Source organism: Belonocnema kinseyi, chromosome 1, assembly GCF_010883055.1.
Source record: "Belonocnema kinseyi isolate 2016_QV_RU_SX_M_011 chromosome 1, B_treatae_v1, whole genome shotgun sequence".
Classification (NCBI taxonomy): domain Eukaryota; kingdom Metazoa; phylum Arthropoda; class Insecta; order Hymenoptera; family Cynipidae; genus Belonocnema; species Belonocnema kinseyi.
Genome location: NC_046657.1, coordinates 106,820,643 through 106,839,649, shown reverse-complemented (window position 1 = coordinate 106,839,649; position 19,007 = coordinate 106,820,643). Strand labels below are relative to the sequence as shown.

The 19,007-nt window shown below is 26.0% G+C and overlaps 2 protein-coding genes across 5 annotated transcripts in view; one reads left to right on the top strand and one right to left on the bottom strand.

Annotated features, from left to right (window-relative positions):
- LOC117169978 (DNA-directed RNA polymerase I subunit RPA1) overlaps positions 1-2,294 on the bottom strand; it is a 63,216-nt gene extending 60,922 nt beyond the window's left edge. For both annotated transcript variants that reach the window (XM_033356492.1, XM_033356497.1), the window contains exon 1: positions 2,186-2,294. The gene's annotated coding sequence lies outside the window, so the exon portion shown is untranslated. The remainder of the gene's footprint in view (positions 1-2,185) is intronic.
- Positions 2,295-2,446: 152 nt separating this feature from the next.
- LOC117174368 (putative ATPase N2B) lies at positions 2,447-18,172 on the top strand. Of its 3 annotated transcripts, XM_033363442.1 has the most exons (9): positions 2,447-2,491; positions 2,816-2,885; positions 6,662-7,036; positions 7,224-7,409; positions 10,184-10,425; positions 12,129-12,297; positions 12,389-12,529; positions 12,617-12,736; positions 17,765-17,887. In XM_033363442.1, exons 3-9 carry the CDS (start codon positions 6,665-6,667, stop codon positions 17,885-17,887), a joined length of 1,353 nt encoding a protein of 450 aa, XP_033219333.1. In that variant the 5' UTR covers positions 2,447-2,491; positions 2,816-2,885; positions 6,662-6,664. The 3 variants fall into 3 exon arrangements, with proteins under 3 accessions (XP_033219333.1, XP_033219323.1, XP_033219341.1); XM_033363432.1 differs by having other exon boundaries at positions 2,453-2,885; XM_033363450.1 differs by lacking the exons at positions 2,447-2,491; positions 2,816-2,885 and having other exon boundaries at positions 6,665-7,036; positions 17,765-18,172.
- The last annotated feature ends 835 nt before the right edge of the window (positions 18,173-19,007 follow it).

Genomic DNA, 19,007 nt, shown 5'->3' with positions numbered 1-19,007 from the left:
TATTTTGGTGGATCGTCATATTGATTTCTTTACAGACTGTAACCACCTATCTCACGGTTGTGGGACTTGGTTATGGCTGAAACTTTACCGCGATTTCGCTGGAAGCAGGTGCAATTTTTCAGATTAGCACCCGCTCCCGGCGAAATCCTGCGGTTGTCCTTATGAAAAATTTTTAATTATATAGATATATATATATAACATAACCTTAAATTGTTCTGAAATAATTGAAAATCATCTTTGAAATATTTCAGATCTGTATCGATATTTCCGCTGAAAACCGCAAGCTTAACCTACAATTGTACACAAATTTGTAATCTTCTTTGAAATGCAATGACTTTGTATACTCAATATACAGACTTTCGGTTTAAAGCGTTAAAATAACCTACAATTATTAAAAAGTTGTGATTTTTCTTTGAAATATAATTTTTCTTATATAAAATACAAATTTTCGACGAAAAACTCTATAACACAGACCGAAATGTTTTAATCTTGTACATTTCATTATTTAAACAAAAATAATAGGATTTAAATCTAATGGTACTTCGTTTAAAAATACAAATTTCAGGCGAAACACACCAACATAACCTAAATTTGTTGAAAAATTGTAAATATTCTTTGAAACCTAATAATTTCTTCATAGAAAATACCAATAATTAACAACGAAAAACACTAACATAATATACAAAATAGTTTAAAATTGTAAATCTTCTTCGAAATCTAATGATTTTTGTTTAAAAAACCGATTTCTTGTGAAAAATGTTAATATAACCTTAAATTGATCTAAAATTGTAAGTCTTCTTTGAAATCTATATGGATATTTCCGGTTGAAACCGCTATATTAAAGTACAATTGTACAGAATCGTGCATAAATATTAAAACAATAAAAATATATATTCTTCTATGGAGGCGGGGGGCTGATACAAATACATGTACAAGCGAATGGATGAATTTTTAACTAAAGGTATGGAATATTTGTTTGAAATTGTTAAATTTTTTGTAAAAAAAAATCAATTTTCAACCAAAAAGACGAATTTTCAACAAAATACACGAATTTTCAACAAAATACACGAATTTTCACCTAAAATGATTGTTCTCTAGCGAGAATAGCTGAATGGAATATTCAACTGAAATTGTTCCATTTTTAGATTTGAAAAATTAATTTGCTATAAAAAAATTAATGAAAATAGTTAATGTTTTAACTAGAATAGTTGAATTTGCAATAAAATAAATATTTACCAACCGATCATTTTTCAATTAGACATGAATTTTCAATTAAAATGATGAATCTTCAACCAAGTAATTTGATTTTTATTCGTAACAAGACTAAATTTAAACGAAAAATTCAGTAGTTGATTTTTCAACCAAATTAATTTATAACCAAAAACAGTTGAATTAAATTAAAAAATATGAATTTTGAACATTAGTTGAATTTTCAGCTAAGAAAGATTTTTCGGCCAAGAGAAAAAAATTGCAAAAAAACTGTTGAATTTGTAACCAAATAGTTAAATTTACAATTAATAAAATTCCTGTGATACAAAAAAATACGAATTTCCAACAAAATAATTAAATACAGTAACATAAATCTATTCATACAAAAAAGTAACGTTACTAAAACTTTTCAAATTCAAGCCTCTAGATTAAAAGTCCATTACTTTTAGATCTTTACGGTTCAAAAATAAATTCACTGTCATTTCCCGATTTCTGCGGTCTCAAAAATTCAAAAAATTCCGGGTTTCCCGGTACGATTTGAGGTTAGGTTGAACGTGTCTTGTTATTTAGTATAAGAAATCTTGAGAATATATAAGTGGTTATTTTCATTTAGTATGCATGTATGATCTTTATTATTTAAATAATCATTATATTATTAACTGAATTTATTTATATGATTTATCACAGAAAACGAAAAACCGTATATGCCGTATATACTTCGCGAAAGTTTGTTTTGGGGGTGTTTAAATGAGATTTCACGTAAGCTTGGGTATAGTAACACTAAAAAGTAAATCCTATTTTCGAAAAATAGGATAAAAAATATTTGTTGACATAAATCCACAGTAAAATTGATAAAACCATTTGCAAATTGAGGTTATGTATCCACATAAAGGGTAAACATTGAAAAATTAATCAATTAAACATATTCTCATACATTTTTTAATCAATCTTTATAGTTGATAGGATGATAACTTACTTTTCAATATCCCGAAACACAAATTTCACTCATAGTTTCAAAAACTTTACACGAAAAGGAAATATTTGTCAATTGTATCATGGTTCTTCCAGTCTTGATTTGCTCTTCCCACGTGCACGTGCAGAATCTAAACAATGATAAGGTAGAAAACTCGATATCAACCATATTGCGCACTCTCCAGAATACTGCCTTATCGACCGGAGTCAGTAATACAGATTTCGAAATAAAAATAACTTTGTCAGATCAGTTCGTTCATCAATGATGATAGAAACATGTGCTTTGACGTTTGTTAATGATGAGGAAAAGGTGTTGCTTTAATTAGAACGATTAATGAACCCAATTTATAAACAGATGAGAATTTCCGGAAATTTCTGAAGTTTTTGTGTAAATTTTGAAATATTTCCGACTCATGTGACATTGGTTTTCGAATCATTTAAATATATAAAATCAGATATGAATCATCGAAAATAATAAGGGGTCAATTTTTAGCAATAATTTGGATTTTATGAGTGAAGGGTGTTTGAAAGCATGGGGAAATTTTTCAACTGATTTTGTGAGTGATTCTTTATGGAAGTTTTGCAACATTAGTTAATGTCTCTATTATCGTTTTTATTTTCGGCTCGTGACAAGTGGAAAATAAATCACCTTGGCATTCGTGAATCTATTTCCTTGAACTGATTTCCTATCGTGCAATTTTGTGGTAAGTTCTATATATTTTTGTTTTTTTATTGTCGCTTTTGTCTCTTTTTTTCTAAAAACCAAGAAATGTTTCATTTGGTTTATTGTTTAATTATACGTATTTTGTTTGTGTCAACGCGAAATCTAAATATTTTCCGAAGTTTCGACTCTATTTCTAGATAAATGGTTTTTGTTTTGTTTTAGGGTTATATTTTTTAAATCGGGCATTGTATTTTTAATTAAAAATATTTTATTACATATGTATTTCTAAATAATTTATAAATTGTATATAGTTTTGTCACCTTAGACCAATTTTTTTTTAGATTTTTGTATTCCATGTTCAGACAAATGGTTTTTTAGCTTCTAGAAATGGGATCTCGTTTTTTTAATTCAAAACATTTTATCAAAATAATGGTTGGATCCAGAAAATTTTTCGCAGGGGAGATTGATATCAATGAAAAGGTGTATTTTTACAACAGGTGAAAAAATACAATTTTTCAGTAATTTTATTGCATTATTTAATTTGAAATCAAACTTTTTTTGAAGACGAAAAACCTACGAAACCGTACAAATTTGTTTTTCTTTCAAGGTAAAAGTTATCATTTTTCATTGAAGGCTACTATTATATGCATTATTTTTGGTTCAGAATTCATCTTGATTGGTTAAAAATTCTATTATTTAATTGGAAAGTTAATTTTGTTGAAAATGCAACTATAATATTGTTAAAAACTCATCTTTTTATAAAAAATTCGACTACATACTTTGTTAAAAAATTAATTTTGTTAGGTAATGATTCATCTCTTTCGTTAAAAAGTAACTATATTTATGAAAATTCATTTCATGATTGGTAGAACATAATTTTTTTAAACTGACAATTGAACTATTCCATTTTTTCTTAAAAGTTTATCTTTTTTAGTTGAAAAGTTAATGATTTAGTTAAAAACATATCTCTTATAGTTGAAAGTTTAACTTTTTGGTAGATAATTTATGTATTTTGTTAACCTCTGTCTTTCTTTTTTATTAAAAAATATTAATCTTCTTGGTTAAAAATGTATCCTCTTTAGATGAAAATGCATTTGTTTAGTTCACATGTCAACTGTTCCATGTTGAAAAGTCGATTATTTGATTTTAAGTTGAACTGCTTTGTAAAAAAATGATTTTTTTTATTGTAAAGATTCATAATTACAGTTAAAAATTCAACTATTTTGTTTTAAATAAACTTTTATTTTTAAAATTCTACTGCTTTGTAGAAAATTAAACTATTTGTATGAAAATTCAACTTTTTGTACTCAATTCATCTTTTTGAATTTAAAATTAAATAATTTTGTTGAAAAATCATGTATTGTTTACAAATTTGTCTTTTTTGGTTGAGTAATAATCGTCTTGACCGGAAATTCATTTTTTTGGTTTAAATAGGTGGAAACTTTATCAACTTTGTTAGAAATTATTTTGCTTTATCTGGAATTTTTAGATAGAATAATTAATTGACAGTCAATAAACGGAATTTTTCATAAAATAAGTTAAATTTTCAACCAAAGTGATAAATCTTATAAAAAAAATTAATTCTGAACAAAAATCGTAATGGTTGATAATTTCACCAAAAATATTTTTATTTTGAATAAAAAATAGTTTAAGTTTCAAATAAAATAAGTGACCTTTTCACTAAAAAAGATCAATTCTCTAGCAAAAATGGGATAGCTCCATTTCCGGTAATAACCAAGAAAAATTTGTAACTAAAACAATGAATGCTCAAGAAAATAGAGCGATTTTTAACAAAAATGAATTCTCAACTGAAATTCTGATTTTTTAACTAAAAAAAAAATAATAATAATCCAATTATTCAATTTGCCATCCAAATGATAACCAAAAGGCAACAATGGAATAGTTAAATTTTCAGTTAAAAAATTAATTTTCAATTAAAAATCAAACTATTTGGTTGAAATTTTATGTATAATGTTAAAAATTCGTGTTTTCTGCAAGTAAATTAATTTTCTCAGTGGAAAATTTATCCTATTTGTTTAAAAATGCAACTTTTTGGTTGAAAATTAATTTTTTGTTTCTTTGAAGTTTCATTTTTTTATTGAAAATTCGTCATTTTAGTTGAATTTAACTGTTTTTTATTTTAAATTAAAATCATTTTTGTTTGAATGTTTTAAATATTACAGATTGTGTTGAGAATTCATCTTTTTAGTTAAAAATGTATATTTTTGAGATAAAATTTGAACTGCTTTGTAGGAAATAAATATTTTTGATTTAAAAATTAACCAATTTGGTATAAAATTCAACTGATTGGTCGAAAAAGCATTTATATTTTTGTTGAATATTCGACTGTTTTGTAGAAAATTCGCTTTTCTACATTGCATTTTTTAAATAAAAATTGAACTATTTCATTTCTGGTTAATTATTTATCTTTTTGAGACTAAAAATTCAACTATTTGGTTGAAAATTCGTCTTTTTTGGTAGAAAATTAATTTTATTGGAGGAAAATTCAACATTTTTTCTAAAAATTCGTTTTTTTTTGTTTAATTTTTTTTTAATAAAAATATTTTTTTGGTTAAAATATCAACTATTATCTTTTTTTATAAAAATTCATGTTTTTAGGTTGAAAATTCAACTCTTTGGTTAAAAATAAACTTTTTTGTGCACATTTCATATTTTCAGGGTGAAAATTCAAATGTTTTATGCATAAAATTCGTCTTCTTGTCTGAGAAATTCCACAATTTGGTAGAACATTCCATTAAGTGGTAGAAAATTCAACTGTTTTGTAAAAGATTCGTTTTTTTTTATTGACATGTTTGTTAGTGATAATGAAACTATTCCATTTTTGTTTAAAAATTGATTATTTGTGTATAGCAATTCAACTATTTGGTGGGAAATTTATGTACTTTGTGAAAAATTCGTCTTTTTTGGTAGAAAATTAATCTTCTCGTTTGTAAATTCAACTATTTGGTTATACTTTTTTTGTTTAATTACGTTTTTGGATTGAAAACTAATGTTTGAAACTAAGAATTTAACTATTTGTTTGAAAATGAACTTCTTGATTGATACATAATATTTTCGGGTTGAAAGTTCGACTTTTCTGTATACAAAATTCGTTTTTTTTTTCTTGAAAAGTAAACAATTTGGTAGAAAATTCAACTGTTTTGTAGAAGGTTCCTTTTTTAAATGAAAATTTAATTTCCATTTTGGTTAAAAAATGATCATTTAAGTTACAAAATTGAACTATGTAATTGAAAATTTAAATAATTCGTTGAAAAAACATCTTTGGTATAAAATCAATCTGCTTGGTTAAAAACTCAACTATTTGGTTAGAAGTGTATGTATCTTGTTCAAAATTCGTCTTTTTTGTTGGAGAAAAATCTTCTATGTTTAACAATAAACTAGTTAATTAAAAATTTATACATTGTATTGACAGTTCGTTTTTTATAGTAGAAAATTGGTCGTTTTCGGTTAAGAATTCCCAGCCACTTGATTGAAAGTAGAACTAATTTATTAATTAATAAGAAACAGTAAGGTTTGACCAAACTTCCCCTCACCCTGAATCTTGTTAGGTTATTTTCGTATGACCCATAAATAAATTAAGGTCTAATAATAAGTACTTTGTGTACCCGATATACATTTTTCCGAAATTTTCATTTTATTCTAAATTCTCAAGTGGAGGGGGGGGGGGGCAATCTCACCACTTTGGATCCGCCCTTGATTACAACAGATTTATTTGTAAATAATTAAGAAAATTTTAGAATATTTATGATATTTTAATTGTAGGCATCCTTAAAGTATGAAAATATTTAATTGCAGAAAATGGCATCATTTTTCGTGAAAAGATCTCTGAATGCAAGTCAGCTGGGTAGTTTTATTTGCCGGCCTTATCTTCCAATTGCGACACAATGTTGTAGTTACGCTGATACGAGTTCAAATGGTCCAACAAAAATTTTAAATGAAAAAGTATCAAAAGGTGAATTATTGAACGATGAATATCAAATAAAAGTAGTCGAGGCTTTGGAAAAAGTTTATTTGGACGTTCAGGGATACGAGCCGGAAAACCCCGGATTTTTGAGTAAATGGATTGGGAAGGGAAAGAAAAAGAAAAAAATACCCAAGGGATTATACCTCTACGGAGCAGTGGGTGGAGGTAAAACAATGTTGATGGACCTTTTCTTTAATTGCTGTCAGGTATCTCACTTCACCTCTCGAACAAATCTCATCTGGAAAATCAAGAAAATTTGAAGGAAACTCGAAAAATAAATAAAGTAGAAATTTAATACTGAAAATTAATGACTTTCCAGATCCGATTTCTCTCATAACTTTCCACAAGTTGCCATTTTTCTTACAAATTTTACAATTGTGTGAATTTATTCAGCTGAAAAATAAGAGGAGAGTTCATTTCCACTCATTTATGCTTGACGTACACAGCAAAATTCACGAAATAAAAAAAACTATCGTGAGAGATCCGAGTAGTACAAAATTACAGCCTTTTGATCCAATTCCGCCTGTGGCTTCGCAAATTATTGGAAATGCTTGGCTACTTTGTTTCGATGAATTTCAGGTATTTTTATAGAAATTATTATTATTTAAGTAATCTGAAGAATTTAAATTACTACTATTAATAATTAATTATTAATAATAAAATAATAAAATAAGGTTAAGGTCCCTAAAGTATTCTATTTTCAAGATTTGGTCCCTGTGATACCCTATGCCACTTTTCTTTCAATAAATGAACTCATTTCAAACCATATTTCTAAAGTGTCTTGAATTCTTTTGAAATTTTTCAGGGTGTTTTTAAAGATTCCTGTACATTTTGATTAGATTTTAACCATTTTAAGGGATTTTCAAGATTTACGGGTATTTTTAATACTTATTTATAAATTTGAGAGCTTTTAATTTGAAATATTATAGGAAATTTCAAAATGTTCCAAGGAATTATTATTTAATTTCTTTAATTTGTAGCGATTTCAAAAGTTTAATAAAGATTTCACGGGATTTTATACTATTTTAGTAAATTTTGAAGAATTTATTCACGAGAAGTGAGGTGTTTTGTAGGGTTTTAAATAGTTTTAAATATTTTAGGGAATCTTAAACGAATCGTAGAAATTGCTTATTGATTTCAATAATTTGAAGAGATTCTAAAGCGATTGCAATATTTTAGGATAAAGAATTTTCCAGAATTTCGGAAGATAATGAACGATTTTGTAGGATCTATAAGGTTTTAAGATTTTTTGAAATCCAGAAATTCAGGAAATATTATCATAGAAGTTTATAGAATTTTATAATATTTTCATGGATTTAAAGAATTTATTTAAGTGAAATCAGGTATTTTGTAGGTTTTCAAAGGTTTGACATTATTTTTTGGAATTCGCCCTGAATTCTTATTAATTTATCATGAATTCCTTTAATTATTTAAAATTCTTTTGAATTTCTTAAATTAAAACTTATTCCAATAGATTTTTGTAGTTTTTATTTAATTGATTCTAAGGATAAATTGATCAACGGATTTGAAATATTTTAAGGTATTTTTTCAAATACCTTGGAATTTTCAAGAGTTTTTAAAAATTTAAAAGGATTTCAAAAGATCTTTAAGGATTTTAAATATTTCAGGTTTTTTTAAAAGATTACCAAAACATTTTAAATTTATTTCTGTAATTTAATGGGACTTTAAAGGATTTGAAATATTTTAGGAAAATTTTAAAGATTCCTAGAATTTTTAAATTTATTTCAATAATTTGAAGGGGATTGTAAAGACTTTGAAATATTTTGGAGTATTTTAAGATTCCAATGCATTTTGGATAGGCCTAAATAGTTCCAAAGGACTTCCAAGGGCTTTAATAGTTTTGAAGGATTTTAAGGGATTTTAATATTTGAATGGATTTCAAAGAATTTATTCACACGAAGTGAGGAATTTCGTAGGGTTTCGAAAATTTGAAGAGATTTTCAAATATTTTTGGCAATTCATTTTGAGTTGGCTCTCAATTCTTATTAATTGATCCTGAATTCTTTTAGATTCTTTTGAATGCTTTTAAATACTCTAAATTTTATTCAATTCAAGAGATTCTTCGAAATATTTTATTTAATTTCATCTTGAAGTCTTTTAAACTTTTTAACTCAAATAAACGGAATTTTTTCGATTTTTTAAATTATTTCCAATTCATTTGAATTCTTTTAAATTGGGTTGCAGTCATTAGTCACTTTATTGGTTATAAATTAGTAGGGTTTCGAAGATTTGAAGAGATTTTCAAATATTTTTTTCAATTTATTTTGAATTGGCTCTTAATTCTTATTCATTGATCCTGAATTCTTTTAAATTCTTTTGAATTCTTCTAAATTCACTAAATTATATTCAGTGCAATGGATTCTTAAAATTAGTTTATTTAATTCATCTTTAAGTCTTTTAAATTCACCTTAAATTCTCAGGCATTTCATAACATTGTTGTGAATGCCCTTTTATTTTTTCTAAACTCATTACCATGATTTCTTTTTATATTTTTTAATTGTTTTTAATTCACTGGATTGCTTTTGTAATTCAGCTTGATTTTTTGAAGAATGTCATCGAATTCTTCTCACTTTTCTTGAATTCCATTAAGTTTACCCAAATTTTACTGAAATTAATGGAATTTATCGACTTTTTAAATTATTTCCAATCAATTTAAATTCTTTTAAATTGGTTTGTAGTCATTTGTGCCTTTTTCGTTACAAATTAGTAGGATTTTCCAGATTTTAAGAGATTTGAAATTATTTTTCGGAATTCAGCCTAACTTTTTATTAATTTCCCTGAATTATTTTTAATTCTTTGGAATTTAATTGCATTTTTTTAAATTCTCATTAATTCTACTAAATGATTTCAATTTAACTTCATTTAATGGATTTTATTCAAATTTAAAGTTTTCCTTTAATTGATCCTGAAGTATTTTAACCCCATCTAGAATTCTTTGCTACTTCATCATATTCTTTGGAATTCCATTAAATATTTCTGAGCGTTTGTCAAAGTGTCTGAAATTAATTAATTTTTTCATATTTTTAAATTGTTTTAAATTCATTGAAACTTTCTCAAATTTACTTTAAATTTTTAGGAATTTCATCGCAATTCTTCTCATTTACCTTAAATTCCTTTAAATTCTTTCCAATTTCACGGAAATCAATGGAATTTTTGTTATTTCACATTTTTTTCTGATTAAGTTGAATTCAACTTGAATTTCTTTGAAACCTTATAAATTTATCCTAGAAATTTCACCCTTTGGTCGTGACAAAAAGTACCCTTTGGACCCTGAATTTTATCTCATAGGGATTGTGAGGCATGTTTACAATCATAATTTTTAATTTTTGTAGGTAACGGACGTAGCAGATGCTATGATTTTAAAAAGGCTTTTTACTGAATTATTCAACAATGGAGTGATAATGATAGCAACTAGTAATAGACCACCTGATGATTTGTACAAAAGTGGACTTCAGAGGGGAAATTTTCTCCCTTTTATTCAAGTTTTAAAGGATCATTGCAACATTCATCGTTTGGATTCTGGAATAGATTATAGATCAAAAGGAGGTTCTGGAAAAGAAAAAAATTACTTTGTGTATGTTAGATTTCGTTTACTATATTAATATTTTCAACTGTATACGTGACTGTTCATTTAAAATGAGTAATTGTAAATCAAATATTCAAAACTAAACAATTTGAAATAGAATTGAAAAAAATTCCCGTTAAAGTTTAATTAATTTAATCGTTAAAATTTCAGAGTACTAAATAAAAACTTTTAATTGTTCAGTTTAAACAAATTACAATTTTTAAGTCAGTCATGAATTTTGATGTATGAATAGCAATTGAAAAATTATTAATTTGAAACTAATCAAAATTAAAATAAGTCAACTTATAATAATTTTTAAAAAATATTCTTATTTAGTTGGAAAGAGAATTTTTGTTTTTCAGTATTTTACGAATTGGAAGAAGGATAATAATTTTTTCTGAATTGGAAGAAGCACTTTTTAAAAAAACATTTTTATTGAGTCGGATGCGGAAAAGTGTAGTTTTAAATTGTTTTTCAAATTTTTTCTGTATAATTTTATTTGTCTCGTTTTTTTTCATTTGTGACATTGTAATTTGCGACTTAAAATTTAAATAACTCAACTTAAAAATATTTATAAAATATTTGTATCGATTTGGAACAAACATATTTTGGTCTTCAATATTTTATGAATTAAAATAGGGGTATTTTTTATTTTCAAAATTCTTATAGAGTTGTAAGCGACCAAATTTTTGGTATTTTTTCTTAATTATAATTAATTTTAAGGGAGGAACTTTTTTCGCTTTTTGTTTGCATTGGAATATTTACATCTTTTGTTTTCAACATTTTTTTTAAGTCGGACAGAAGGAAATTTTGATTTTCAATTTTTTCTGAATTTTAATTGTTCTGTTTAAAGAATTTGGAATTTGTAAGTGAAAGTGCTGCATTTTTACTTATATAATAATAATTGAATTATATATTTTTAATTTATTATATATTTTAAATTTTTTCCATGTAGTTAGAAAGGAGGAAATTTTTGTTTTCAATATTTTATGGTTTACATGAAGGATAATTTTTCATTTGTAAAATTTGTGTCGAGTTGGAAAGAATAAATGTTTGTTTTCAATATTTTATGAATTACAATAGGGGAATTTTTTCATTTTCAAGATTTGTATAGAGTTGAAAGGGACAAATTTTGGTTCTTTTTCTCTGAATTGGAAGAGGACATTTTCTCTTCTTAGCATTTTTATTAATTTAAAGGGGGGGGGGGAGAGTATTTTTCATTTTTTTTTCAGCATTGGAAGAAGCACTTCTTTTATTTTGAACATTTTTATTGATTGGGATGGGAGGAAATTTATTTTTCTATTTCTTTTTTAATTTGAATATTAACATTCTTTTAGTGGAATAATGCCATTTAATTTTAAATTGTCCAATTGGAAAGCATTAAAAGCTTGTATTTTGTACGTGTAAATTATTAAATATTTTAATTAAAAATTTCCGAATAAAATTAGTTTTAAGCTCGAATCTTAACATTTTTTAATTTAAAAGAGTTTCACTTTGAGTATTTTATTTCGCAATTCAGTTTTGATTACTTCAAAAGAAAAAAATTCACTTCTATGAATTCAAATTATATATTAAATTATTATTGTATATTTTTATGCATATATCTTTATTTATTTGATTGTTTTCCTCGATTAAAAGAGCCACCCTGAATTTCTACCATAATTGATTTATTATTAACAATTTCCATTCATAAAATAAAATTACGATCTCAGAAAGGGAAAGGACAACGACAAGGAAATAGACAAGATTTTCAAGTACCTCTGTTCGATGGAAAATGACGTTATCAGACCGAAAATACTTTCGATAAGAGGTCGAAATGTCACTTTTAATAAAACCTGCGGACAAGTAATGGATTCCACTTTCGACGAATTGTGTGACAGGGTATGGAAAATATTCGCAAACAAGTGCTTTTCAAATCGATGTGAAATTATGGATTTTAAATTATAATTTGTAATTTCTTTATTTGTTTTAGCCTTTGGGAGCGAGCGATTATTTAGAAATCTGTCAGGCATTTCACACAGTGATAATCAGGGACGTTCCAAAAATGAATTTGAAGGTGAAATCCCAAGCTAGGAGATTTATAACTTTGATCGACACACTGTATGACAGTAGGGTAAGAAAAGTGTATTTTATTTTATAAGTGAATAGTATTTTATCAAAGATGATATTATTAATGTAAATATATTTTTTTAATTTCAAGATAAGAATTGTAGTTTCGGCTGCTGCTCCTCATAATAAGCTTTTTGTTCCGGAAGGCGATGCCGAATACTCGGATGAAAAACGTGCACTGATGGACGATTTGCAAATATCTCACGGATCAGTAAGTTCAGAAAAATCAGAAATTTTTAGTTTTTTTTTTTAAACTTGAATCATAAATCGTGTGCGTTAAGGGTATATAAATATCATTTTTCTAAAAACCAAAAAAGGTTTTGAAGATTTCAAATCTGTCAAAAAATATGAATTTTCTACGAAAAATACATTAAGTACATAATTGATATCTCAATCATAAAATATTTTTATTTAAAAATCATAAACAGTTGAATTAATTCAAAAAGGCCAATTTTCAACAAAAGAATTGAAACCTCAATCAAAAAATATTAATTTTTATACAGTTGCATTTGTAACCAAAAAATGTAACCAATAAACTCATTTTTCTATTAAACAGATGAATGCATTTTCTATCAAGAAGATTAATTATCTGCAAAAAACAAAAATTTCAACAATGTCAATCGAGAGACGAATTTTTAAGTAAAATTATGAATCTTCAAACAAAGCAAAAAAAGAATTTTATACAATGTAGTTTAACTTTTAACCAAAAATATGAATTCTCAAATAAAATTGTAAAAGTTGATATTTAACTAAAAAATCTGCCCGCCTCGCTAGTTTGAGCGAGCGCCTAGGGCGCGCGACGGTGAAAATCTCGCGCTTCGTGCTCAATAATGAGTTACCTCGCGCTTCGCGCTCGGATATTCTTTGCATTTGGAATTCTTTACATTTGGAATGCTTGAAAAAAACTTTATCAAAAAGATCTCTTTTAGATGGCAGTATTTATATGCGTCTTCATATTCTGAATTGTCTACTTAATTAAGTATTGTCAAAGATTAAGTTTCTCAAAGCTCTGTAGGCTTTGAGGTACACATTCTCATCGTGACACTCGCGCTGCGCGCTCGATTTCCGACCGATATTTGTAAACAGGTTTTGTTAAATCTTTTTTTTTCTCGTAACTTTCGTTGTTTGTTTTTCCACACATTTTTTTATTATTTTTTTTTTCAATGTTATTTTTCACGAATAAAACAAAAAGTACGCGTCCTATCAAAAAGTGATCCTTAACGAAATTGTAGATTTTTTTTAGGATAACAATTTTTGTTAATTCATCTTTTTTCGTATCCTACATAGTTTGTCCACAAAATGGAATTTTTTATTTTTCATTATTTTTTGTGCAATAAAAATTTTGATTTTTGAAGAAAATCAAAAAATTTGTTATGTGATCTTGTAGGGCTTTCAAAAAAAAATGTTTTTATTTTCTTGACTTTTTTTCATATCGTACGTTTTTTGGCTTCTAATTTTGATTTTCGGTTGATTTACAAAATTTTGACAACGCCAAATTTCTGAGAATTTTCATTTTATCGAAAAAGTCATAAGGATAAATTGTGTTCTTTTTAATATTATAAATATCCGCACATAGAATTTTCAAAATCAGAAAAAAGTGGTCTCAAAAATTTTTTAAATGCGCTCACTTTTTGAATTTTTATCAAAAATGGCTGGTTAACGAACTCGTCCTTTCTTTTAGGACCTAGAAAAACTGTGACAAAGATGGATTTGATTCGTTCATTTTTTCGAGAGTTATCGTGTTTACGGACGGACGGACAGACAGACAGACGTCATCGTGAAAACCTGATTTTCGGATTCAGGGGGTCTCGAAACGTGGAGATCCGTTGAAAAAGTGTGATGTCAAATTTCTGACAATTCTAATACTTTCTCAATCATAAATGATGAGAATGTAAAAAATACCACAATTTTATATAAAATTCAACTTTCATAAAAATTTGTAATTTTTTTTTATGAGTTGCGTAGTATTTGCTTTAATCATGAGAAATTTGTAATAAATCACTTTTTTATTGGACGCGTAGTTGAATTTTATACAAAATTCTGTCATTTTTTTAAACTAAAAAAATTTTTTTTCTATAAAATAGTTAAATGTGAAGTCACAGGAAAACATTTTCAATATATAAAAAAAAATTGGTGATTACGATGCTGCATTAACCAAAGAGTTAAATTTGTAACTTAAAAAGATTCACTTTCAATGTAAAATTTTTTAGTTGATATTTCAACAAACCAGCTTTTAAATAAAAATAAAAAACTCGAGAATATTTATGTTTAACAAAAAAGTTGATTTACAACCAATCAATTCTATTTTCAATAAAATAGTTAAAATTTCAGTTAAAAGAATTCAGTCCCAAAATATACCCCAATTTTTGGTTAAACAGCTTTTGTTGAATTTTTTTCGTAGTTTGTTTTGTTTTTCCAAACATTTAATTGCACAACATTATTTTTTTATTGTTCCTTATTTTTTGTGCAATAAAAATTTGAATTTTCAATTGTTCAATTATATTCAAAAAGTTGTTATGAAAACTTTGTAGGCCTTTCAAAAAGCAACGTTTTTCTTCTCTCTACTTTTTTTAAACCGTGCGTCGTTTTGTTAAAAATTTTAATTATCGATTGATTTTTTAAGTTTTATAAATATTATAACTAAGATAATTTTTGATCGTAAAAAATCTTTAGATGTACTACCAACAGTCATAATAGAATTTTTGTATCTAAAACGAATTCTTAAAATTTTTTAAAAAGCTCTGACTTTTTGAACTACTATCCTAAATGGCTTTTTAACGAATTCGTTCTTTCTTCTATTACCAAAAAAAATTGTGCTAAAGTTGGATTTGATCCATTCATTTTTTTTTTCGAGATTTTTTTTGCGTTGTATATTGGCTTAAGGTATTAATTTTCGATGTTCCGCATACTACTTTCGAGAAATAAAGAAAATGACTAGTCCTATTAAAAAATGGTTAAGTGAAAATTTTCGTTTTTTTTTTCGTATTCCGCATAGTTTGACCACAAAATAGAATTGTTTGATTTTTCATTATTTTTTGGGCAATAAAAATTTGAATTTTGGATTTTCTAAGAAAATCCATAAATTTGTGATGACAGTCTTATAGGGATTTTAAAAAGAAATGTTTTTCTTCTTTTGATATTTTTTCATATCTTGCGTTGTTTGGGTTAAAATTTTGAATTTCGGTTGTTTTACAAAATTTTGAAAATGTTATAACTCTGAGAATTTTCTTTTGATCGAAAAAAGTTATTAGGATAAATTGTTTTTCCATTTCAATACTATAAATGTGCGTACATAGAATTTTGAAATTCAGAAAAAAGTGGTCTCAAAAATGTTCAAAATGCACTCACTTTTTGAATTTTAATCAAAAATGACTGGTTAGCGAACTCGTCATTTCTTTCAGGACTTTAAAAAAGTGTGTCTAACATGGATTTGATCCAATAAAATAATTGAGTGCTCGAACGATACAGATTAATTTTAAATTAAACAGTTGATTTTTAACAAAAAAAGATTAATTTCCAAACAAACAAAAAAAAAACAAATTTTAATAAAATAGTTGAATTTTTAATCAAAAAAGATTTTTCAATGAAGAAAGACAAAATTTGCCATCAAATTATAATTTGAGAGGAAAACAAATTTTTGGTACAAAATTACAGCATTTTACAACAGTCTAGGAAAAATTGGATTCAGTTTAAAAGACATTTAGGACTTGTAGAAGTTTGGAAGACATTTAAAACATTTTTTAAGTTTTCTGAAATATTTCAGCTTTTTTTCTTTAAATCTTCGAAAATTCCTCAATATTTTTTAAACTGTTTTGAATTATTCCTAAAATGTCGAAAAAAATTTCAATTGGCTTATAATCTTTCATTTTGTTTTTAAAATTTTGAAACTCTTTTCAAATATTTTTTTGAAATTAAATCTTGAAATAAAAAATTATTTCTAAATTTCCGAAGAATCTTAAGAAAATAGATGCATTTTTAAACCGCAAAAGAGAATTTTTAACCAAATAGTTTCATTTAAAAAACAAACGAAAAAGTAAAGAGAAAAAATGTCATTTTACAAATGATAGAATTTTCGAAATAGTATATAGAACATTTTTAAGATATTGCTTGAAATGTTTTAAAATCTTTTAAAAAATTTTCTAAAATTAATTTAAAAAGTAATCATTTTAAGTTATACCAGCAATCTTCAATCATTTTGTTATTATATTCAAACTTTTCAAAATCTTCAAAAAGCTTGCATTTTTTTAAATGTTAAAAAATGAAGATGTGAAATACAATTTTTAAAAATATTTTCAAATTCTAATTGATCGTTTCTGATCTTTTTTCAAAACTTTTAAATATCTTTTAAAATGTTTCGAATTTTTCCAACATTTTCGAAAAAAGCTTTCAAATTAACAGAATTTATTATAAAAACTTTTAAATTTTGTTGACATTTTTATACATTTTTTAAACATATTTTCTTAAAATAATTTTTCAAAATTCTCAAAAAGTTCTAAAATTTAAAATTAATCTGTTAAAATAAAACGAAATTTATGGTACAGAAAATTTATAATCCTTATTAATACATAGATATATGAATACATATAGCAACAAAGCAATTTTACAGTTTTAATACAAAAAGATGCAATTTCTACCAAACGATGAATTTTTAAACAGAAAGACGATTTTTTTCAAAACAGTTGAAAGTAAAGAATGTTTAAATTTTAAATGGAAAAGAGTTTAGTTCATGCAAAAAAAGCGAACTTTGAAAAAAATTGTAGAACTGTAATACACAAAAGATTTTCATTTGAGACCAAACAATGGCAAGTTTAATAAAAAAGATGAAATTTTTAAGAAAATATGAATATTGAAACAAATAAGACGATTTAAAAAAAATTGAATTTCTAATCAAAGAGATGAATTTTGAACTAAACTAATGAATTTGCAACTTAGCATGTAAATTTGTAACAAAGTAGGATAACTATTTACGAAGTAGTTGAATTTTCAATAAAAAGAATTTTCAACCATGCACTTGTTAATAATTGGATAATCTTTTGAAATTCATTGATTTTTGAAATTCATTGATATTTTTGCGTAATCTTTAAAATATCCTACAATTTTTTTAAATCTGTTTGAAATCTTTAAAATAGTTTGAATATTTTGAAATCTGATGAACATGCAAAGTTCAACCCCTTATTTTTATAGATGATATGAAGCTTTTTATATATCTAGGACATTATATTTAAATAAAATTTTTTAGGATGACCACAAATCGAATATTTTTACCGGAGAGGAAGAATTATTCGCCTTTGATCGCACGGTTTCTCGATTATCGGAGATGCAGACTTCGGAATATTGGCATGAATGGGAACGTCACAGATAACGAGAATGTGATTTAGGAATAATTTGTGAGTCAAGGATTAGTTCTTTTTAGTGTAATTAGGATTTACTGCGAACTTATTTGATTCCTTGGAATCGTATTTATGCCTGTTTCTTGCGCTTCAACTAGTGGACTTTGAAGGCCAATATTTGGTTGTGAATTGTGTACTTATTATTAGAAATGCTTCATTTTGTCTGTAAATTATAAAATGTTTGTCTTTTTATTTCAATTGAAAATATCTTATTTATTATTGCAATTTTCCTTATTTATTTGTATTCTTTTTTCTTGCATTAGAAAATATAGAAAATATCTGAAAAATACACTTCATTGAATAAAAAAACAGTTTCTTTATTTATTAGAAATTCTCCCTCATCCAAAAATGCAGGATATGACATAATTTTACCAAAAAATCCAAAATAAAGATTAAACAAAGTAGGCGCCTAAGAAAATGGTTCATTTTCTAATTTCTAATAATTTCCCCTACTTTCCCTTACATCCTCTACTACACTTCCATGATTTCGCCTAATTACATCTTTCTAACTTTATAATTCCCCCTACCTTTCCTTATCCTACCACGCTTCCCCTCTATAATTTTTCCTGATTTCCCATCTTATTTCACCTACACTTTCTTCCCCTCATTTAATCTAATAACCCCTTCCCTCATTTCTACTAGTTTCCCTCAGTTCATTTCATCTTTTACTCCTTCTCACTTTCTTCTCTCTCCTAATTTCCCTTGGATTCCCTCCTCTCACTTTCCCACCCCCTTTATTTACGATAATTTATCCTCATTTATCCTACTTTTCATCCTCTCATTTCCTCTAGCTTCCACTATTTCCCTCCATTCTTACTTATTGCCATCCCCTTACTTCCCCTGACCATAATTCTGCTACCTTTCGTATTCCCCTCCTTTCCCTCCTTTCTTTACACATATTTCAGCTCGCTTCTCTTATTTCACTTCCTTGCCTTACATTCCCTCCCCTACTCACCATCATTTCTAATCATTTTCCCCACTTCCTCTTTCAGCCTTTACTTAGCCTCCCTAATTTCCCCTAATTACAAATCTGTAAGTATTCATATTTTCCCTCCCCTATTTTCACCTGAATTCCCTCCTCTTACTTCCCCT

Coding starts and splice junctions, on each gene's coding strand:
- LOC117174368 (XM_033363450.1), top strand. CDS start 6,665: ATGGCATCATTTTTCGTGAAAAGATCTCTGAATGCAAGTCAGCTGGGT. Junction 7,037..7,223: donor TTTTCTTTAATTGCTGTCAG/GTATCTCACTTC, acceptor GAATTTATTCAG/CTGAAAAATAAGAGGAGAGT. Junction 7,410..10,183: donor TTTGTTTCGATGAATTTCAG/GTATTTTTATAG, acceptor TAATTTTTGTAG/GTAACGGACGTAGCAGATGC.